General features: G+C 33.1%; 1 protein-coding gene across 1 annotated transcript in view; it reads left to right on the top strand.

The window, feature by feature from the left end:
- Positions 1–17230, top strand: part of LRP1B (LDL receptor related protein 1B) — a 1457034-nt gene that overhangs the window by 1358392 nt on the left and 81412 nt on the right. The window contains exons 80-83 of the mRNA XM_069540814.1: positions 3838–3954; positions 5657–5830; positions 7646–7771; positions 14537–14701. Coding sequence (XP_069396915.1) covers positions 3838–3954; positions 5657–5830; positions 7646–7771; positions 14537–14701 — 582 coding nt within the window. The remainder of the gene's footprint in view (positions 1–3837; positions 3955–5656; positions 5831–7645; positions 7772–14536; positions 14702–17230) is intronic.

Genomic DNA, 17230 nt, shown 5'->3' on the forward strand with positions numbered 1-17230 from the left:
CTAGGATGCAGTGCATTTGGTTATACTCTGTACTTCAATAGAGTGAAGGTGATATCAGCATTATGAACAGCAATAGGAATAGATAGAAAATTGTCTCTGTCCCTTTATATAATTTCTGTGCATTCTAGGGTTGGAATTGTACTGATCGGATAGTTAGCCCACTACCCAGACAGCCCTGTATTTGCTCACCACCAGCACTGCCATTGCCTCCTTTCCAAACTCATGAGAATACCTCAATTTTCTGGGCTTTGAAAGCACTCGTTATCTCCAAACTTGGTACTCCATAATCTACTGCTTTAATGATATAGTAGATCATTGACTCCTTAATGTATAATCTATGTGCCCAGCAAGATCATAACAGGTTAAACCAAAACCATAATGGATATTCTTGTTATATCCCCTGTAGAATGTTATAGTGCCTGTAATTAGTATGTGCTTAAGACTAATTATATGTTGAATGAATGAAGAGATGAATGCGTGCAATTTTTAACACTCTAACCCATGGTATGGTATTAAGATCTCTTTTAACAAATGGCACACTTCGTTTTGTTAGGCCGTATATTAAATATAAGAAGCATAATCTATATTCTGATTCAATCAATTGTGTGGTGGTTGAGTAGGACGCTCCATGAGAGCAGGAACATGATCTGTTTTATTCTTTGCTACATACTAGTACCTGGCAGTGTATGGTACAAGAGAGTTGCCTTACAAATATGTATTGAGTTAGTGAATTCTGTGTCAGATAAGGATACTTTCCAGTTTTCCCTGCAGTAGAAGAGCATGTAGAATTACATGAGTCTGATTTAAATACCATATTATTTGATATCCAGAAGCTTATTTATGTTACCTTTCCCTCCTCTCAAATCGTGGCAATTTCTGAGAGAATAAACAAGTACACACTGGCCCTGGACCAGTCGTAATTATTTGATTCACTCAGTAAATTCCTTGTCATTGACCAACAAAAGATCTCTAATTAAATGAAATAGATAAAAACTTAAGGACTATTTTGCAATTCCTTGATACATTATTTTACTAACATTCATAAGTAGATATGTGTGTGTGCATGTATGGTGTGTGTGTGTGTGTATATATATATATATTACATATATTACAACTTTAATGTAGTTCGGAATCTAAGACCCTATGTAGGCAACCTATCTCAAAAAATACTTTTAACAATTTTTTAAAAATAAATTTGACATAGTGGTAAGTATTTTTAGTTTTTTGGACCCCTCTTATACCTCTTAAATCAAGAATAGGGTAGTGCACACCTGTTGGGTGTTACTACCTTACAAATCTTGACTTTCCTTTAACACAAAATGTATAAAATCTTTTCCTCTCTTTCTGAAAATATAGTGATTTTAATTTATTTCTCTCTCCAAGTTTTCTCTCTTAAATATCACATTGGTTCTTTGGTCATTTCTCATAAGATTTTTTTACCATTTTCTTTCTTCTTTTTAGTTCATAGTGGAAATAGGGAACTAGTGGGAAGATCTTGGAAAATTTCAGAGTTCAACAAAAGTTAGATTCAAAAATCCCTAAAATGTAACAGTAGTCTTGATATCATGGGAGATGTTTAGAAAATGAATACACAATTAGGGTCATTATCATGTGCTCCTAAAACTTACTGAGACTTTATCTTTCATAACACTTCCAAACTGTGATTCCATTATGCTTGATTAGAACAAGTATGACATTTTATTTTAAATTTTCTATACTTACACCGACTTGGTTCCAAATATTCACCATTCCCAGTTCAGATAAGAATAACTTTCCTGGGAATTGATTTTTCCCCCATTTTATTATTGCTTCTTTGTTAAAGACAAAAAACAGATGTGATATTTTTAAAGATATAGAAATGAACTTGTTCTTTCATATAAACTTGACTCATCTCTATAACAAAAAAGTAAGTTGACTCCTTTTTTAACTTTTTAATTTAAAAGACTATCTGTTTTATTAAAAGGCTTAAGGAAAAATCAAAATCATTGATTTGTGGATGTGGGGGAATATAAATCCCACTCATCTAAAAGCTTTGTTATATAATTTTTATCTAGATGTAATTCAATCCAAAATAGTATGGTATGGGACTGGAGATGATGAAGATGTTTGTCTAAAGCCTAGACTAACAATGCAATGTATGACATGTTTGAGAAATTTTTACTGCTGCTGAATCTGAGGAAACAATATTGGTAATTAAATTAGATTACACACCCATTGTCTTCTTCTTTTATATGATTAACAAATTTAATATTCAAATGTAGAGACGCATTATGTTGGGAACAGCTTTTTTAAAAAAAAAGCTCCTCCCTTGCACCATATGCTGCCAGGTACTAGTATGTAGTATCGTATTACACTGGTGAGAGAGAAAGAAAAGCGTTTTCAATCTTTCTGAGATAACCTTTTTGAAACAGAATGGCGGCAGCAGGAAGCTGGATGGTTTTATGGTTCATGTTACCCATAATTATACATGAAGAAACAAAAACCTAATTCCCAGCATAACTCCAAATAACAAATTAATCTTTGAGCAGAAACTAGTAAAACATGGGCCACTTGTTTTAATTGTTAACTCGTTTCTCAGAGGCTGATTGGGCATAGAACATCTTTATATTTTACTTGAGGAGAAATATTTATATTTAGTTTGATTACATTTGGGATAGATCTACACACTGAACAGAAGAATTATTCCCAAATGAAATGAAGCATGATATGCTTTCATTTTGATTGTTAATCTTGGCGCATCTACACAGGAATACAATTAGTGTAAACTCGAAAATACTTTTCATTCAGTTGCCTTGCCATTGAGAGGTACCTCGGTTTTTTTATTGAATGAGCTGATTCAGAAAGCTCTTTAGCATTCAGATGCCAAAGGTATTTTGATTGCATTGTACTATCAAAGTATGTCATATCTAAAGACTAGCTATGTCGTAAAAATTGAATATCTATAGCAGTGAGGATTTGTTATATAATTCATATGTCATAGATCTTACTCTTCTATACTGAATGAAGTTTACTTAAGGTATTATATGTGTTGATATTTGCGCAAGAAGACACCGGCTAGACTCCAATCACATTATGAAATACAAAATAAAAAGTTGAATAAATAGCAAAACATGATTTTTTACTACATATTATGTTAGTCCATTGGTATTCACTAACAGATACTGATGATATAAAGAAGGACAAATAGTCTCAGAGCAAATTAATGATTAGACTAAAAAAATAGAGTGAAAAATTTAAGTATCAATACAACTAGAACCTTAATTAAGAAATTTACTATTCATTCTTCCCTACTATAAACATCAATCTTTAGTCAATTTATACTTCAGCCTGCACACAGGTGTTTCATAACACTGTAGACTAATTCCAAGTGGATGAAAATATCTTACGATTAAGCCCATGAACCTTTTATATTCTGAGAAATGCACCTTTATGAAAAGATTCAAAATATAACTAATTACACTGAATTATTTTAAATAATGGTTGGGTAAGTGATTTAAATGATGAAAGTATCATGGGAAATTCTTTTAGAAAATAACCATAATTAAGAAAGCAGTGTAGAAAGGAAAGATATCTAGGGTGGCTTTCCCTATGTGAAGTAAGATTTTTTTGCCACAGTTTATTAAATAAATTCTATGTAATCTATACACATGTATTTCAGATAGGGATTAAGCTATTTCTGTTTTTCTGATTTTTGCACTACTGTGATATAGACTGAGTAATTTCTAAGATGTCTGAAGAAAAATGTCAATTATAATAAGACATTAAAAGAGCAGAAACATAATTTTAAATAATCTCAAATGTATTGCTGTTATTTGTCTGTGTGTATTGATTTTGCAGGTCTGGCCGTGGATCATTTCAGTGAACGGATATACTGGGCCGACCTTGAGCTCTCTGTTATTGGCAGCGTTCTATATGATGGCTCTGATTCAGTAATCTCTGTCAGCAGCAAACAAGGTTTGTGAAGTGCTCTTGTTTTTGCTTTTAATTATCACTGAAAGTATTAAATAATGATACATAAATATAATATGAAAGCTTTACATTCTGTATTTCCTCAAATTCTCTCTCTTTTCAACTTATAGCTCTTACTGTTCCTTACAATTTTCATTCTTACTAGAATAACAAAGAGGCCAGGCCAGAAGAACTTCTTGACTCTAGAACAAACGTGGTCCATTGCTACCCGGATTCAAAAAATATTCATTCTGTTTGTTGCTTCCGTGGATGTTCTGTTCTGAGCAGAACACTTCAAGTAATCGAGATTAGTGCCTGTGAACGCTAATTTTTATTTCAAATTGCAGTGATAAGTAGGAAATGAGTTATTGTATATAGTAAAACATCATAGTAAAAATTATTATTTTAGGTAGTTGATAGGGATATTCTCATCCATGTGAAAAGCAACATGTAAAAATGACAACTTACCTCTCACACAAGTGACTGCAGAATCTACATGTGCTCTTCTTTTGTGGCACCCTTTTATATCTCCATCTCTGTGTCTACCTCCTATTTTTTACTCTCATTTTTGACTCCTTTCTGTGTCTCACACTTTTTTTGCCTGGCAATCTCAGTTCTTTCTGATGAAACTAATTGATTTCCCTTCTGTTCTTCTTTCCCTTTCCTACCAAAACTGCTTACCTATTTAACACCAATTGTTCACAATATATACTTGAGGTTTTTATATTTACATATTTTATTTACTGAATATTGCTTTGCTTCCTTTTTTTTTTTTAAACAAAATCAGAGAAGCTTCAAGAAAAATAATTGCATTGAACTTTCACTGTGTCTTTACTGGAAGTGTGTGTTTTTTGTATGATAACCCTAGATGGAAAAAAATTCCGTATTCACATAAATGATTGCAAAAATTTACCTGTTTTAGCTTAAGTGTACATTTTACTGTTTCAAGGAACATTGAAGGAAAATATATGTTAAAAGGCATTTTATGTTTTACAACCTTTAGATAATAAGTGAAATATAAATGTTATATTACTTGTTTAAATTTCAGTACCAAAAGTTATATTTCTTATAAATTCTCTCAAATAATAGCCATTTTGTAAAATATGAAAAATTGTTATTATTATTACTATTCTTCTCAGCCATACTAGTCATATGTATGATTACCATTTGCCAATTTGTTTTCTTAACCCCATTTCTAAAACAGATAATAGTAATGCCAAATTTTGGAGGAGGATTTTACTGTTTAAAATCAGTTCATGATTGATTGATAAAATTGTCATTCAGGTAATCTAATTTGACCATTAATTTTATACAGAACACAAAATGATAATTTTGTAAATTCCTGGTTTTGAGCAATGGATAACTTTGGCCTGTAGGCTTTTTGTTGTTGTTGTTTGCAAACTGTACAGCAGAAAATATTACTGTGTATAATATGTCCCCCAGCCAATGCTTTGTGTTGGTGATGATGATTAAAGTGATGATGGAAGTGTTTTTTATGTTCTGAGTGACAAGTTTAATATCTCACATATTTCTACTGCTAATAAATTAATCCTAACAATGTTACAGCTAATATTAAAAACATTCTAATTCTGAAAGGTTTTTTATGAACAGGAATAATATTTTCTATATGATCTTGGATAAACTTAGTTTTCTTAAGTCTGAGTATTTATATTGCAACCCTTACAACTGCATTTTTTAAAAATTTTAGGCTTGTTACATCCACACAGGATTGATGTCTTCGAAGATTATATATATGGAGCAGGACCTAAAAATGGTGTATTTCGAGTACAAAAATTTGGCCATGGTTCAGTAGAGTACCTAGCTTTAGATGTTGATAAAACAAAAGGTGTTTTGATTTCTCATCGCTATAAACAACTAGACTGTAAGTATAATATTTTATACTATTATCTATATTGACAAAGTTTCTTTCTTATGACTCTCAAAATAAAGTATTTTTAAATTCTTAACTCTATTCATGGCTTAACCCCAATAAGTTAAGTTCACTTTAATTTTGGTATAACCAGACTTTTCAAATTACCAAAGACAAGAAATAAATAATGCAATAGTTGCTATTTTTGCAAAAACAGGTATGAAAATTTCAGGATTTGTTTGTATTTTCTTGCAATTAGAATTAACTTTGTTATAAAAATTTGTCTCTTATTTTGTGTTTTTCTAAATTCTTAATAAAACTTTGTGGGTCTATAGATAAACCACGCAAGTAAGGAAATTTGTCATTAGCCTTTTTCACTCTCTGATAACCAAGTAAAAATCATAGCTTTAACATTTCATCTTTAAAGGTATCTGAGGAGAATGTTCCCAAAGGTTGTATTTTCTCTCATGGTTTATGACTTTTATTGTTACTTTCTCTCCTAGAAAAAAATAGGTAAATAATTGACATAGTTATTTTGAAAGATGTGTTTCAAACAAAGCCATAAAAAATATCGAAGAACAAAGGAATAAAATGTGGCTGAAACGCTAATGATCTGTGTTTATGTATGAGTTCACCCTTCAAAAAACTTTCAGATTTACTTATAACTATTCTTTATGGCAAATAAAAAGGGATTGGGCTTCCCTGGTGGCGCAGTGGTTGAGAGTCCGCCTTCTGATGCAGAGGACACGGGTTCGTGCCCCGGTCCGGGAGGATCCCACATGCTGTGGAGCGGCTGGGCCCATGAGCCATGGCCGCTGGGCCTGTGCGTCCGGAGGCTGTGCTCCGCAACGGGAGAGGCCACAACAGTGAGAGGCCCGCGTACCGCAAAAAGAAACAAAAAAGGGATTTAATCTCATTTGGTATGATGGTCTGGAAAGGTAGCAACTGATATTTACCAAATCAGTTTTGGAAACAGATTAAAACAACATATATTCCCCTAAAACCTTCCTGAAATTCTATTCAGTGTTTTGCTACTCTTTGCTAATGATCTGACACATATGGTTCCAAGGTTAATATGAGGATATTCCCTCTCATCCTCTAGTTCTGTTTGATTCATATTCATAGTCAAATATCTCCACCATCATAAAAAATAAATTAATAAAAGTCTGCCCTAAGTATAATAGGTGTTTGATTACTGGTTCTTACAGAATGAAAGCCACTTTCATAGTCACCATTTCACTACCTAGATACCATTTCTGTTTCATTCTAATGACAGATCCTGCATGGAAAGCCACGCAACAGCTGTGGCTGCAGAGGATACTGATTGGATAGAAATATAGACAAAAATAAATGTGGTACCCATTTATCCATGCACACAAACTCCTATCTGATGGAAAGCATACCATATTAAACATGTTTTTAGGGAAAAAAGCCATGTTTTGTTTGTGTTCTGACAGACAACTACATATGGATTTTAAGCCTTTGTAAATACCAGGGGGAGCTGTTTCTGTCTGTTAAACCAGTTTTGAAACTACCTAAATTTGCCAAAGGAAAAGTGACAAAGTATGTGCTTGAATAATTTCTTCTCCCTCATGGGAAATGTAAAGTAGGGTAAGGTTTCTATTAATGTTGAATGTTGGGTAGTAATTTCTTTTCATCTATAAAGGAGAATTGGAATATTGAAATAAGATACTCCCAGTAAAAATTTGATGTTATTTCTTTTCAACATTGCTAATTCATCATTTCACCTTATTGAATTTTATGTTTTTGAAACCTATTGTATTTATAATTATGTGTTTCTTTTTTCTTTTGTTTTGTTTTGATCAGTACCCAATCCATGCTCGGATCTAGCATGTGAATTCCTCTGTTTGCTGAATCCTTCTGGGGCCACCTGTGTGTGCCCAGAAGGAAAATATTTGATTAATGGCACCTGCAATGATGACAGCCTGTTAGGTAGGTAAACTTCATTATTCTGTAAGTAATGAATTACTGTATACAGTAAATGTTCACAACTACTGAAACTGAGCAGTATTAGCTACTCAGTCATCACTGATATTTCCATGATATCACTGGTTCTTGAATGCCTGTGTAAACTATTCTTTTCTCTGATGATGACTTCCCATCAATTCTTTCTACATTTGTTCACAAAGCTGCATTGAGCACTTACTGTGCATCGAAGACTAGATTAAGAACTTTGAAGTCACACACAGAATCAAGAGACCTGTTTATATAGCTCCTGTATCAGTAAAGATAATGATATTTCTGAGGGTGCCATTCTGCTATTAGTTTAAACCCAACTCCCAAATCCATTTATTCATTTAGCAACTTTATATATGTTTTGTGTGCCAACACTAATTTAGAAACTGATGATTAATTTAGAAAATAAATCTTAGTTTCCTCTATGTAAAATTTGATTAACAGTAAATACTACTACTACTAATAATAATAATAAATATTTTGAGGGCTTCTGAGCAAAGCATAACACTAATTTAGAAACAAAGGACTAAGTTAGAAACAAAACTGAAAATATTTCTTCATTCAAGAAGTTTATATTTTAGAAGCTAGAGGTTGGAACAAACATTTAAAAACTTGAAATATTATTTCAGATGCTAGTATGTGTTAAATAACAAAACAGAAAAAAATCAAATGAAAAAAATCAAAACTGAAAATAGTGTGATGGGAAAGGGAAAGAGATGTCTCTTGGATATCCAGGCAGACTTTCAATAAGTTTCCTCATATTCAAGACATTAGCCATAATGGGAAAAAAATGCTACTAAGAGAAAAGAAAATCAACACATTAATTTTATGTCACAGACAAAAATGCAGGGCTCCAAAAATCACTTGAGGGTCACAGCAAACATTTTTCCAATGAGATACACACTTAGGATCTCTTCATAGCAGGGCTTCCCACCGGTTGTATTTCTCTGTTTAAATGAACTCCTCATGTGAACACAGTGTCTTTGCCCTCAGTCAGCATCTATACCCCCATATCATTGTCTCATTGTTCTCTGCTGGGGGTTATGCCAGCTGAAGACTTTTGCCTTTCCTAAGGCACTCAGTGTCTAAAACTGTCACAGCTCTTCCATTTAATATGTGTTTTTAATCATTTGATATGCAAAGCTGAAGAGGTTGAAAAGATGAAATGATGAATGACACAAACACCAATAAATACTTATGTGAATAGTGATATAAGCCACAAAAGAGACAGACTTTATGCTATTATGAGGAATTAGATGATTATCCAGTTAGAGAATTGATTAGTTCCTATAGAACATGACATTAGAACAAGATCTGCAAAGATAGATTATATTTAGATTAAATAGGAATGAAGGAGGAGGACACTGAGAAGAGGAAACTGTCTGAAAAGTCATGAAAGCATGGACTGTAAAGAAAATAATGAGTCATTTATTCCAGTTAGTGTGTAGGATGTGCAAAGTGCTGTTGTGGGTGGCAGTTGGAACATTCTTAACGGAGAGCTAAATATGAATCATGACTGGTATTTTGGATGGGTATTTTAGTGCCAGTCATTGAAAAGGGATGCTGTCACTGGTACTAGGATGCACCCTTCCTCTACCAATTCTCCCAACTAGAGTTGCCATGATCTCAATTGTGATGGTAGAATAAGAGAATTAAATGAACATTTTCAGGTACATTTTTCACTCACTGCTCTGACACAGTCACAAACTCTATACTTAACATCTCAGAAACAGATTCTTAAAAACGTCAACAACTCCTTCCTTGTGGAAGATGTGCCTCATTTTCACTAGTTCCATATATACCCATAAGCAGTGCTCTCACAGATGCCTCCTGTGTGCCATGTCTACTTACACTATTGTATGGGTGGGAGAGACCCCTGGGAAAGAGATGAGTATTCTGCACAGAAGTACACAGCTTGTGCTACCAGTGTGACTTTTACACTGGTTCAGATATTATAAGTGTGTTTTTTTTTCTTATGGTCAAGTTGCAGACAGCTTTTCTTGTTTTCCTTTTATAAGTAAATAAGACTGTCTCTTCTACATAACCTCCCTTTTTCCTCTTTGCTTAATGCAAATAATTTATTCAATAATACAAAATCAACAAATATACAGGAAGAACATGGTCTGGAGTAGAGCTGAGGTGGTGCTTTGGATTAAGCCAAGATCTATCACTTAACTAATATGTTTGGCCCTGTACTCCCTCAGTCTCAGTTCCTTCTGTGTGAAATTGGATTAACAATAAATACTACTACTACTGCTAGTAATAATAATAAATACCTTGAAGGCTTATGAGCAAAGCATATTTTAAGTATGTTATGTAGATATATATATAATTTCATTTAATCCTCACAAAACTCCAATGATATTATACTGTCATTGCCCCTATTTTTACACATAAAAAATTGAAGTATGGAGAGGCTCAATTGTCTAACAATACTTAATAATGGTGGTACCCTAAGGTGGACCTAGGCATTCCACACTCTTAATCATCACATAATACACTCCAGTGTCTCCAAGTCACCCAAAGTACCCATGTCCAGAGTCATTGGAAATACTAGAAATAACATACAGAAAGTGCCTAGCACAATGCCTTGCAAAAAGTAGACACACAGCACTCTAAAATAAATCTGTCATGAAGTAGGCAAGAAAATGAAGCTATTACCAAATTGTATAGTTTTATGTTTTAAATGAGGAAGCATTTTGTCTAAATATACAAAGATCTAAAACTTTTTTATAAATTTTAGTTTTACTATTTCAATCCTGCTTGAAAGGCAGGGTTACAGAAACCTCCTCAATGTTTATTTTATGATTTAAAAGAAAATCTTATATTTTAAACAATCTGAGTGTTAAAAAGTATTCACACTGGCCTCTGTATATGAGCCTTGGTAATGGATGGCTTGAACCACTTCGGTTAGGAATATAATTAAGTGGATTTTAGAATTATTGATTGGTGAAGATAAAAGCCAATTAATTTTTTCCTGACATTAGCATTTGATACAGCCAACTTTTTCAGCTCTTTATAATTGCTTGCCTTTCTCTAGCTGCTATTGTTAAATGATGAGCACCCTGAGTATTTTTAATCTTCATGTAAGAAATTTGAATTCAAATGTTACGCGTTCTTGGAGAACTGTTCACCTGCTCTTCCCTATAGTTGATTATAATTGCTGGAGCTTGGCTTCTGGGGGTGATTTTGTTATTGACAAAAGCAGCTTCCTTTTTCATTATAGAACTATTACAGTTAGGTTTTGAAAGAATGTAACTCTACTTCCATTTCATCAGGCAGTGTTATGTTTTTTAAATTTCTGGTGCCTAATGAGGCACATTATAGAAATGCACCTGTCCTAACATGTAGAGATTTTGAATACCTATGTATTTTTGCACAGAACATCTACAGGTGAAAATGAGCCCTCCCGTAACAATCCTAACTGTGATCATAATACCTTAAATATTTATCTTCATTGTTCACATTCACAACTCCAGTTAGGATATTTCATGCTGAATGAGTTAGAAATGTTTTGGTAAATTTTAAATTGAGCAAGCATGTTTCACTAGAGATCTTTCTTGAGAACGTGACCTCTATATTCAACTCTTTGCTAGAGATTCCCACTTGCATTTATATAGGTATCTCCAATTTAATATGTTCAAAGATAAAACAACACTTCAGGTCCTATTGGCCTCGTGTTAGAAACTGAAGAATTATCCTTGTTTTTTCCTTTCCCTCTGATGTGATTTTTGTCTTCTAGTTACCTTCAGAATATGTCTACATTATCTATCCCACATTACTCTATTTTAGGCCATCATCTTATCTAGCCTGGACAATTTAAACAGAGTCCTAATAGTCCCCCTGCTTTCAGTTTAACCCCTACCAGTACAGTCATTCTTGGACTTTTTAGACTTTTCAAAGACCTAACATTGCTATGGGGGCAAAGTCCAACATCCAAGGATCTCCTATGACACTCTGCTTATCTCTTTAAATTCACTTCTCTCTTTCAGTTCCTGCCTTCACACTCTGTAATCCAGGTCCAGTCACAGTAACTTTCATTCAGTTTCAACAATGCTCACCTTCTGGTATTCATAGATACCACTCCACGTGAGCTATATTCTCAGTGCGCCTTATGGGCACTCAATACCTAATGCTGAATAAGAATGTTACTGGGTAATTTACCTAGTAAGTTCCTCAATTTCCTGTTGAAATTTAACAATACACCTTGTAGACCCAGATCGCAGGTCTTCATCCTCATACTATTCTAGTATGGCTAGAACTCAAATTCTCATTTGTGTGTATGTTATATACTTATATACTTAAAAATTTACAAAGTTTTATAATTTTGACTTTTACTTTCCAGTTTCTTATTTAATTTAATATTCACAACAAACCTATGAGTTAAGTTGCACATTTGTCCTTAAGGCTATCTTAAAGTAGAAATAACTAAGGCTCAGATAGGTTAATTTGTATGCCTAGTAAGGGGCAGAGCTAGGACTTAAAAACAGGTCTCACTACATCAACTGTCATTTTCTTTATACTCTGTGTATATAGTGCCTCATGAGAGAGCCCTTCATATTACAAATGCAGACTTTAGTAATGCCAACCTGAAGCCTCCCTACATGACAAAGTATTGGAAACTGCTTTGCAATGCCAAAAATCTCGAAATTTGTCTGACACTGCTGATAGATAGTCTCTGTTTATGACAGTGGTTATGATACTTGAATTATGTTGTCATTTGAAGTCACTGAGGCTCTTTAAGATGTTTTTGTGATTATTGCAGTGATAATTATTCAAGCTTCTGTTATGTCTGTGCCAATGCATCTTGAGTGAACAATATAGGCTGTTTTGATTTTATCTTATTTTGTATAAAGTAAGCATGACTGTAGAAAAAGGTATTTTTTGAATAGAATGCTCTTAAAATATTGTCAATTGTCTTTATTCCATTGGACATTATGTCCTGTTCTATGTAGAGCAGTAGTTCTAATGGAGCAAGGCCATGTCTACACATACAGAAAAATAATGTGGAAAATGATTCCAAACCAATCTTTATCATAAATCAGACTCATCATATTTTTAAAAATGATTTTGTGACCCCCAAGGAATGACCATCCTTTCTTTCTCTCAGCCAAAATGTATTATATAGGCAGATTTTGCCTAATTATTTTATATATGGAAAAAAATGTTTCTGACACTGTTTTATCACCATCTTGTATCAAATCTAAGTAATTTTTAGTTTTGTGCGTTAATATATAGCTGATAAGGATGTACATCAAAGAGTATCTTTTCTTTTAAATGTTTCCCTATACTAAAAATTATATGTTTTTGTATATGTACACTATACTATATATATGCACTATACATACTATATATATACTCCCTACATACAAATGAGTTCCATTCAGAGAGCATGTTCGTAAGTCCAATTTGTTTGTAAGTAAAACAAAGTTAGCCTAGGTACCCAACTAACACAATCAGCTATATGGTACCGTACTGAAATAGGTTTATAATAATTTTCACACAAATAATACATAAAAAACAAACACAAAAAATAGAGAAAACTTTTTTTTTTTTTGAAGATGTTGGGGGCAGGAGTTTATTAATTAATTTGTTTGTTTTTGCTGTGTTGCGTCTTCATTTCTGTGCATGGGCCTTCTCTAGTTGTGGCAAGCGGGGGCCACTCTTCATTGCGGTGTATGGGCCTCTCACTATTGCGGCCTCTCTTGTTGCAGAGCACAGGCTCCAGACGGGCAGGCTCAGTAGTTGTGGCGCACGGGCTTAGTTGCTCCGCGGCATGTGGGATCCTCCCAGACCAGGGCTCAAACCTGTGTCCCCTGCATTAGCAGGCAGATTCTCAACCACTGCGCCACCAGGGAAGCCCAGAGAAAACGTTTTTAATCTTACAGTACAGTACCTTGAAAAGTATAGTAGTACAGTAAGTATAACAGCTGGCATACAGGAGCCGGCAGCGAGTGAACAGGCAAGAAGAGTAACTGACTGGAGTACGGAGAGGAGGTGGGGGAGGGTAGAGCTGAAGGATCTTCAGCAATAGGAGACGGAGGGCAAGCTGTTTTTTCACTCATGCCTGACATTCAGTACCAGCTACATCACCGCTGCTTATACGCTTGCTTCCGGACATCTTGGGCTTGAAATAAAAATACTGTACTCTATACAATACTGCACAGTAAAGTACACAAAAGCACAACCACTTGTAGAGGATACAGGCATGTGACAAAGTACAGCAGGCACGTGAACTAACTTATGTGATAGGACATGCAAACACACGTTGGCATCTTTGAAAGTTCGCAACTTGAAAGTTCGTATGTAGGGGACTGTATATATATTTATCTTACATATTTCGGTTTGGTTTAATATCAAACACTTCTAAAAACTAGGCCATGTTTGCCCATATCATGAAAAAACCCATATTGGTTGGAAAATATTTTATTTTTAGAAAGTTTCAGTTGGTTTTATTGTTTAATGTTTTAACAAATATAAGAAATGGTAAACAATGCTTTAAGCCTAAAAAAGAATAAAAGTTAATTCAATACTTGTGTTCACCATTCAACAATGTTTGAAATCTATTTCTCTATTTTCAGATAGTATTTTGTTTCTTCTACGTTTATATTAGGGGTATTAATTTTTGGAATTTTATGGAAAAAAGTGAATCTTAGTATTTAATTTTTCTTTATTTGAATTTTTCTTATTCTACCACCTACTGAATGGCATGCTAATTTGTACATTTCTTCTTATAACCAGATGATTCATGCAAACTGACTTGTGAAAATGGAGGAAGATGCATTTTAAATGAGAAAGGTGATTTGAGGTGTCACTGTTGGCCTAGTTATTCAGGAGAGAGATGTGAAATCAACCACTGTAGCAACTACTGTCAAAATGGAGGAACTTGCATGCCATCAGCTCTAGGTAAATAATTGAGTGGCTTTGTATATTCAGATCATCTGTAATTTTCCTTATATGTGAAAAATCTACAGAAAATACTTAATGCTATGAATATAATTCCTGTTGTCTTAACAAATACATTAACAAAAATTAAATCTAATAATTAATTCAACGTAATCAGTGGCATTTTTTCTAAATTGAGTATATCAATCGAAGTCCAAGTCACAAAAATTAACAATAATAATGATGATTATCTTGTGTTAAGTGCGTGCCATTGACAGGGCTCAGTGCTTATAGATATTCTGACTCTGGCTTAAAATGATGAGGCAAAATCAGTTTTAGAAGCCTTATCTATTTGACTCCAAAATCTGTTTGTTTTTTTTTAATTGAAGTTTGCCTGATGCTAAAACTCATGTTATTAAAAATTAGATTTATTTTAAATATATACATACTATATCAGTACATCTTAGAGCATCATAATTTCCATCTAAAATCATAACTACTCTGTTGTCATTGCAATGTAGTATATTCAAAACATATTGCTTTGAAAACATCAGTTTACTACATATTCGGATATACTTGAGATTCTTACTAATTTATGCTATATCTATGCTCGCAAAAAGTGTTTTCTACAGCACATAAGTGAATACTAAAACATATTTTCCTACTGACTTCTATTAAATTTAAAATATGTTCCCACTGGAAAAAAATTAACCATAATACATAATAGAAATATAATTTGCAAATTCCAGTATTAGTGCAAAGAAGATTATGCAACTATTAGAGTGAAATCTATGAACATTTAATTTTCCTACGATAACTGCAGATTTAGGTAGTCAGATAGAAAAGCAATCCATATGATCTTCACATCCCCTATGTGGTTAATTTCTTTCTTACTGGGATTTCTCACTGCTTCTATTGCTTAAGCTATTCTTTGAAGTATTTAGCATAATGCTAACAAAGAGCCACATGAAGCAGCATTTTCAATGGAGTTCAGGAGAAGCAAGCTGTTTTCTGATTTGCATTCTAAGAGTAAAAACAATACTACTTCTTTGATAGTTTGATAGTTTGATACCTATAAATATTTTGGACTTATGATTAATTGATAATTAAGATAATTGTAACTACTCAATAGAATTCTGAAAAAATATTCAGCAGGTTGATTGAACTAAAAGAGGCACTAGGAGTCTTACTACATATATTCATTCTGCCGGAGGGGGAGCTAGTCCATAAAGTATATTCTATTGCTGTGGGAAAAACTGTAGTACTGAGACCTTCATTGACTATGCAAATGAGAATCCATTGAATGTACAGTAAAAGAGTGTGACCTGTAATTATATTTTAGCAACAAACATACCACTTAGCTTTAGGGAAGAAGCTTCTCTTATGCAAATGAGTTGTTTAAGAGTTTTATTATTTAATTGTTAACTTAATTTTCTCATTAAGATAAAAAAATCTTTGGGTTCTGACCAGATGATTTTCTTATATTTACCTTTGGAAATATTTAAGCCAGCTAGATAAAGAGTTTGGCACTCCAAACTATGGCTACCTATTCAACCTGCAATCAATGCACAGGGACAAATCTCTGTGAAACATTGAATTTGCTATCCTGTTAATGGATCCTGAAATATATATAAATACAGCACAACTTTTGATGTATCATTCAAATCATTTGTCCAGACCTTGCTGCATTCTTAAAATCCATAATATATCAAGTTTATCTATGCACCCAGAGTATTAGATCTTGATTTACATAGATAATATGTTCAGAAAAAATTATATTTCAAATTAGTAATATAAATGAGTTCTCATATGAATTCAACTTGAGATATAGCCATGTAGTTTATTGTCTTATAGCATCTAATAATTAATAATAATATAATAGCTAATTAAGTCATTTACAAAGCATTTTTCACTTTTAAAAATGTGGTTTTATAAAACATTGTTTGGTATTATAGACTGTAGAACCTCATTATCTCCACACAAATGTTAATTTGTGAAACAAATCCCAGTGGGCAACTCATAGATTTATTCATTGTCGGTTTACTTACAGTTAAGCCTTTGGCAAACTCCTATGTGGACACTATGTAACTAGGGTTTGGGGCAGCCTTAATTAAACTTTATAAGTTTGTGACAGTTGTATAGAACTATAATAATTGAACAAAGGAAATGTCACCAGTTAATTAAAGGCACACATCTGAGAGGCGTAATTAAAATTTTACATGTAAGAATGAATTTTTCCTCATTCCTTAAGGTTTTTTGTAATAAAGAAAACTAAAAACTAGATATATGAGCTGTATCCATATAAGAAGGTACTACAAAATGAAATAGGTTGACATTGATTATATCAACAAGGATCCATGTAGTTAATTTCTGTGACCTGCTCCTAGGAGGCTACATTTAAGATAAAGTTTACATTGGCAAAGCAATGGAAAATAGAATAAAGCATTGAATTATTCAGTCATTTTATGTAGAAAGTAGAGTATAATTTATGGAATTATTTTTTCATCACAGATGTAATGGATATTTATGTAATTATATGTACAATTAATC

This window comes from Delphinus delphis, chromosome 7 (genome assembly GCF_949987515.2).
Source record: "Delphinus delphis chromosome 7, mDelDel1.2, whole genome shotgun sequence".
In the NCBI taxonomy this organism is placed as follows: Eukaryota; Metazoa; Chordata; class Mammalia; order Artiodactyla; family Delphinidae; genus Delphinus; species Delphinus delphis.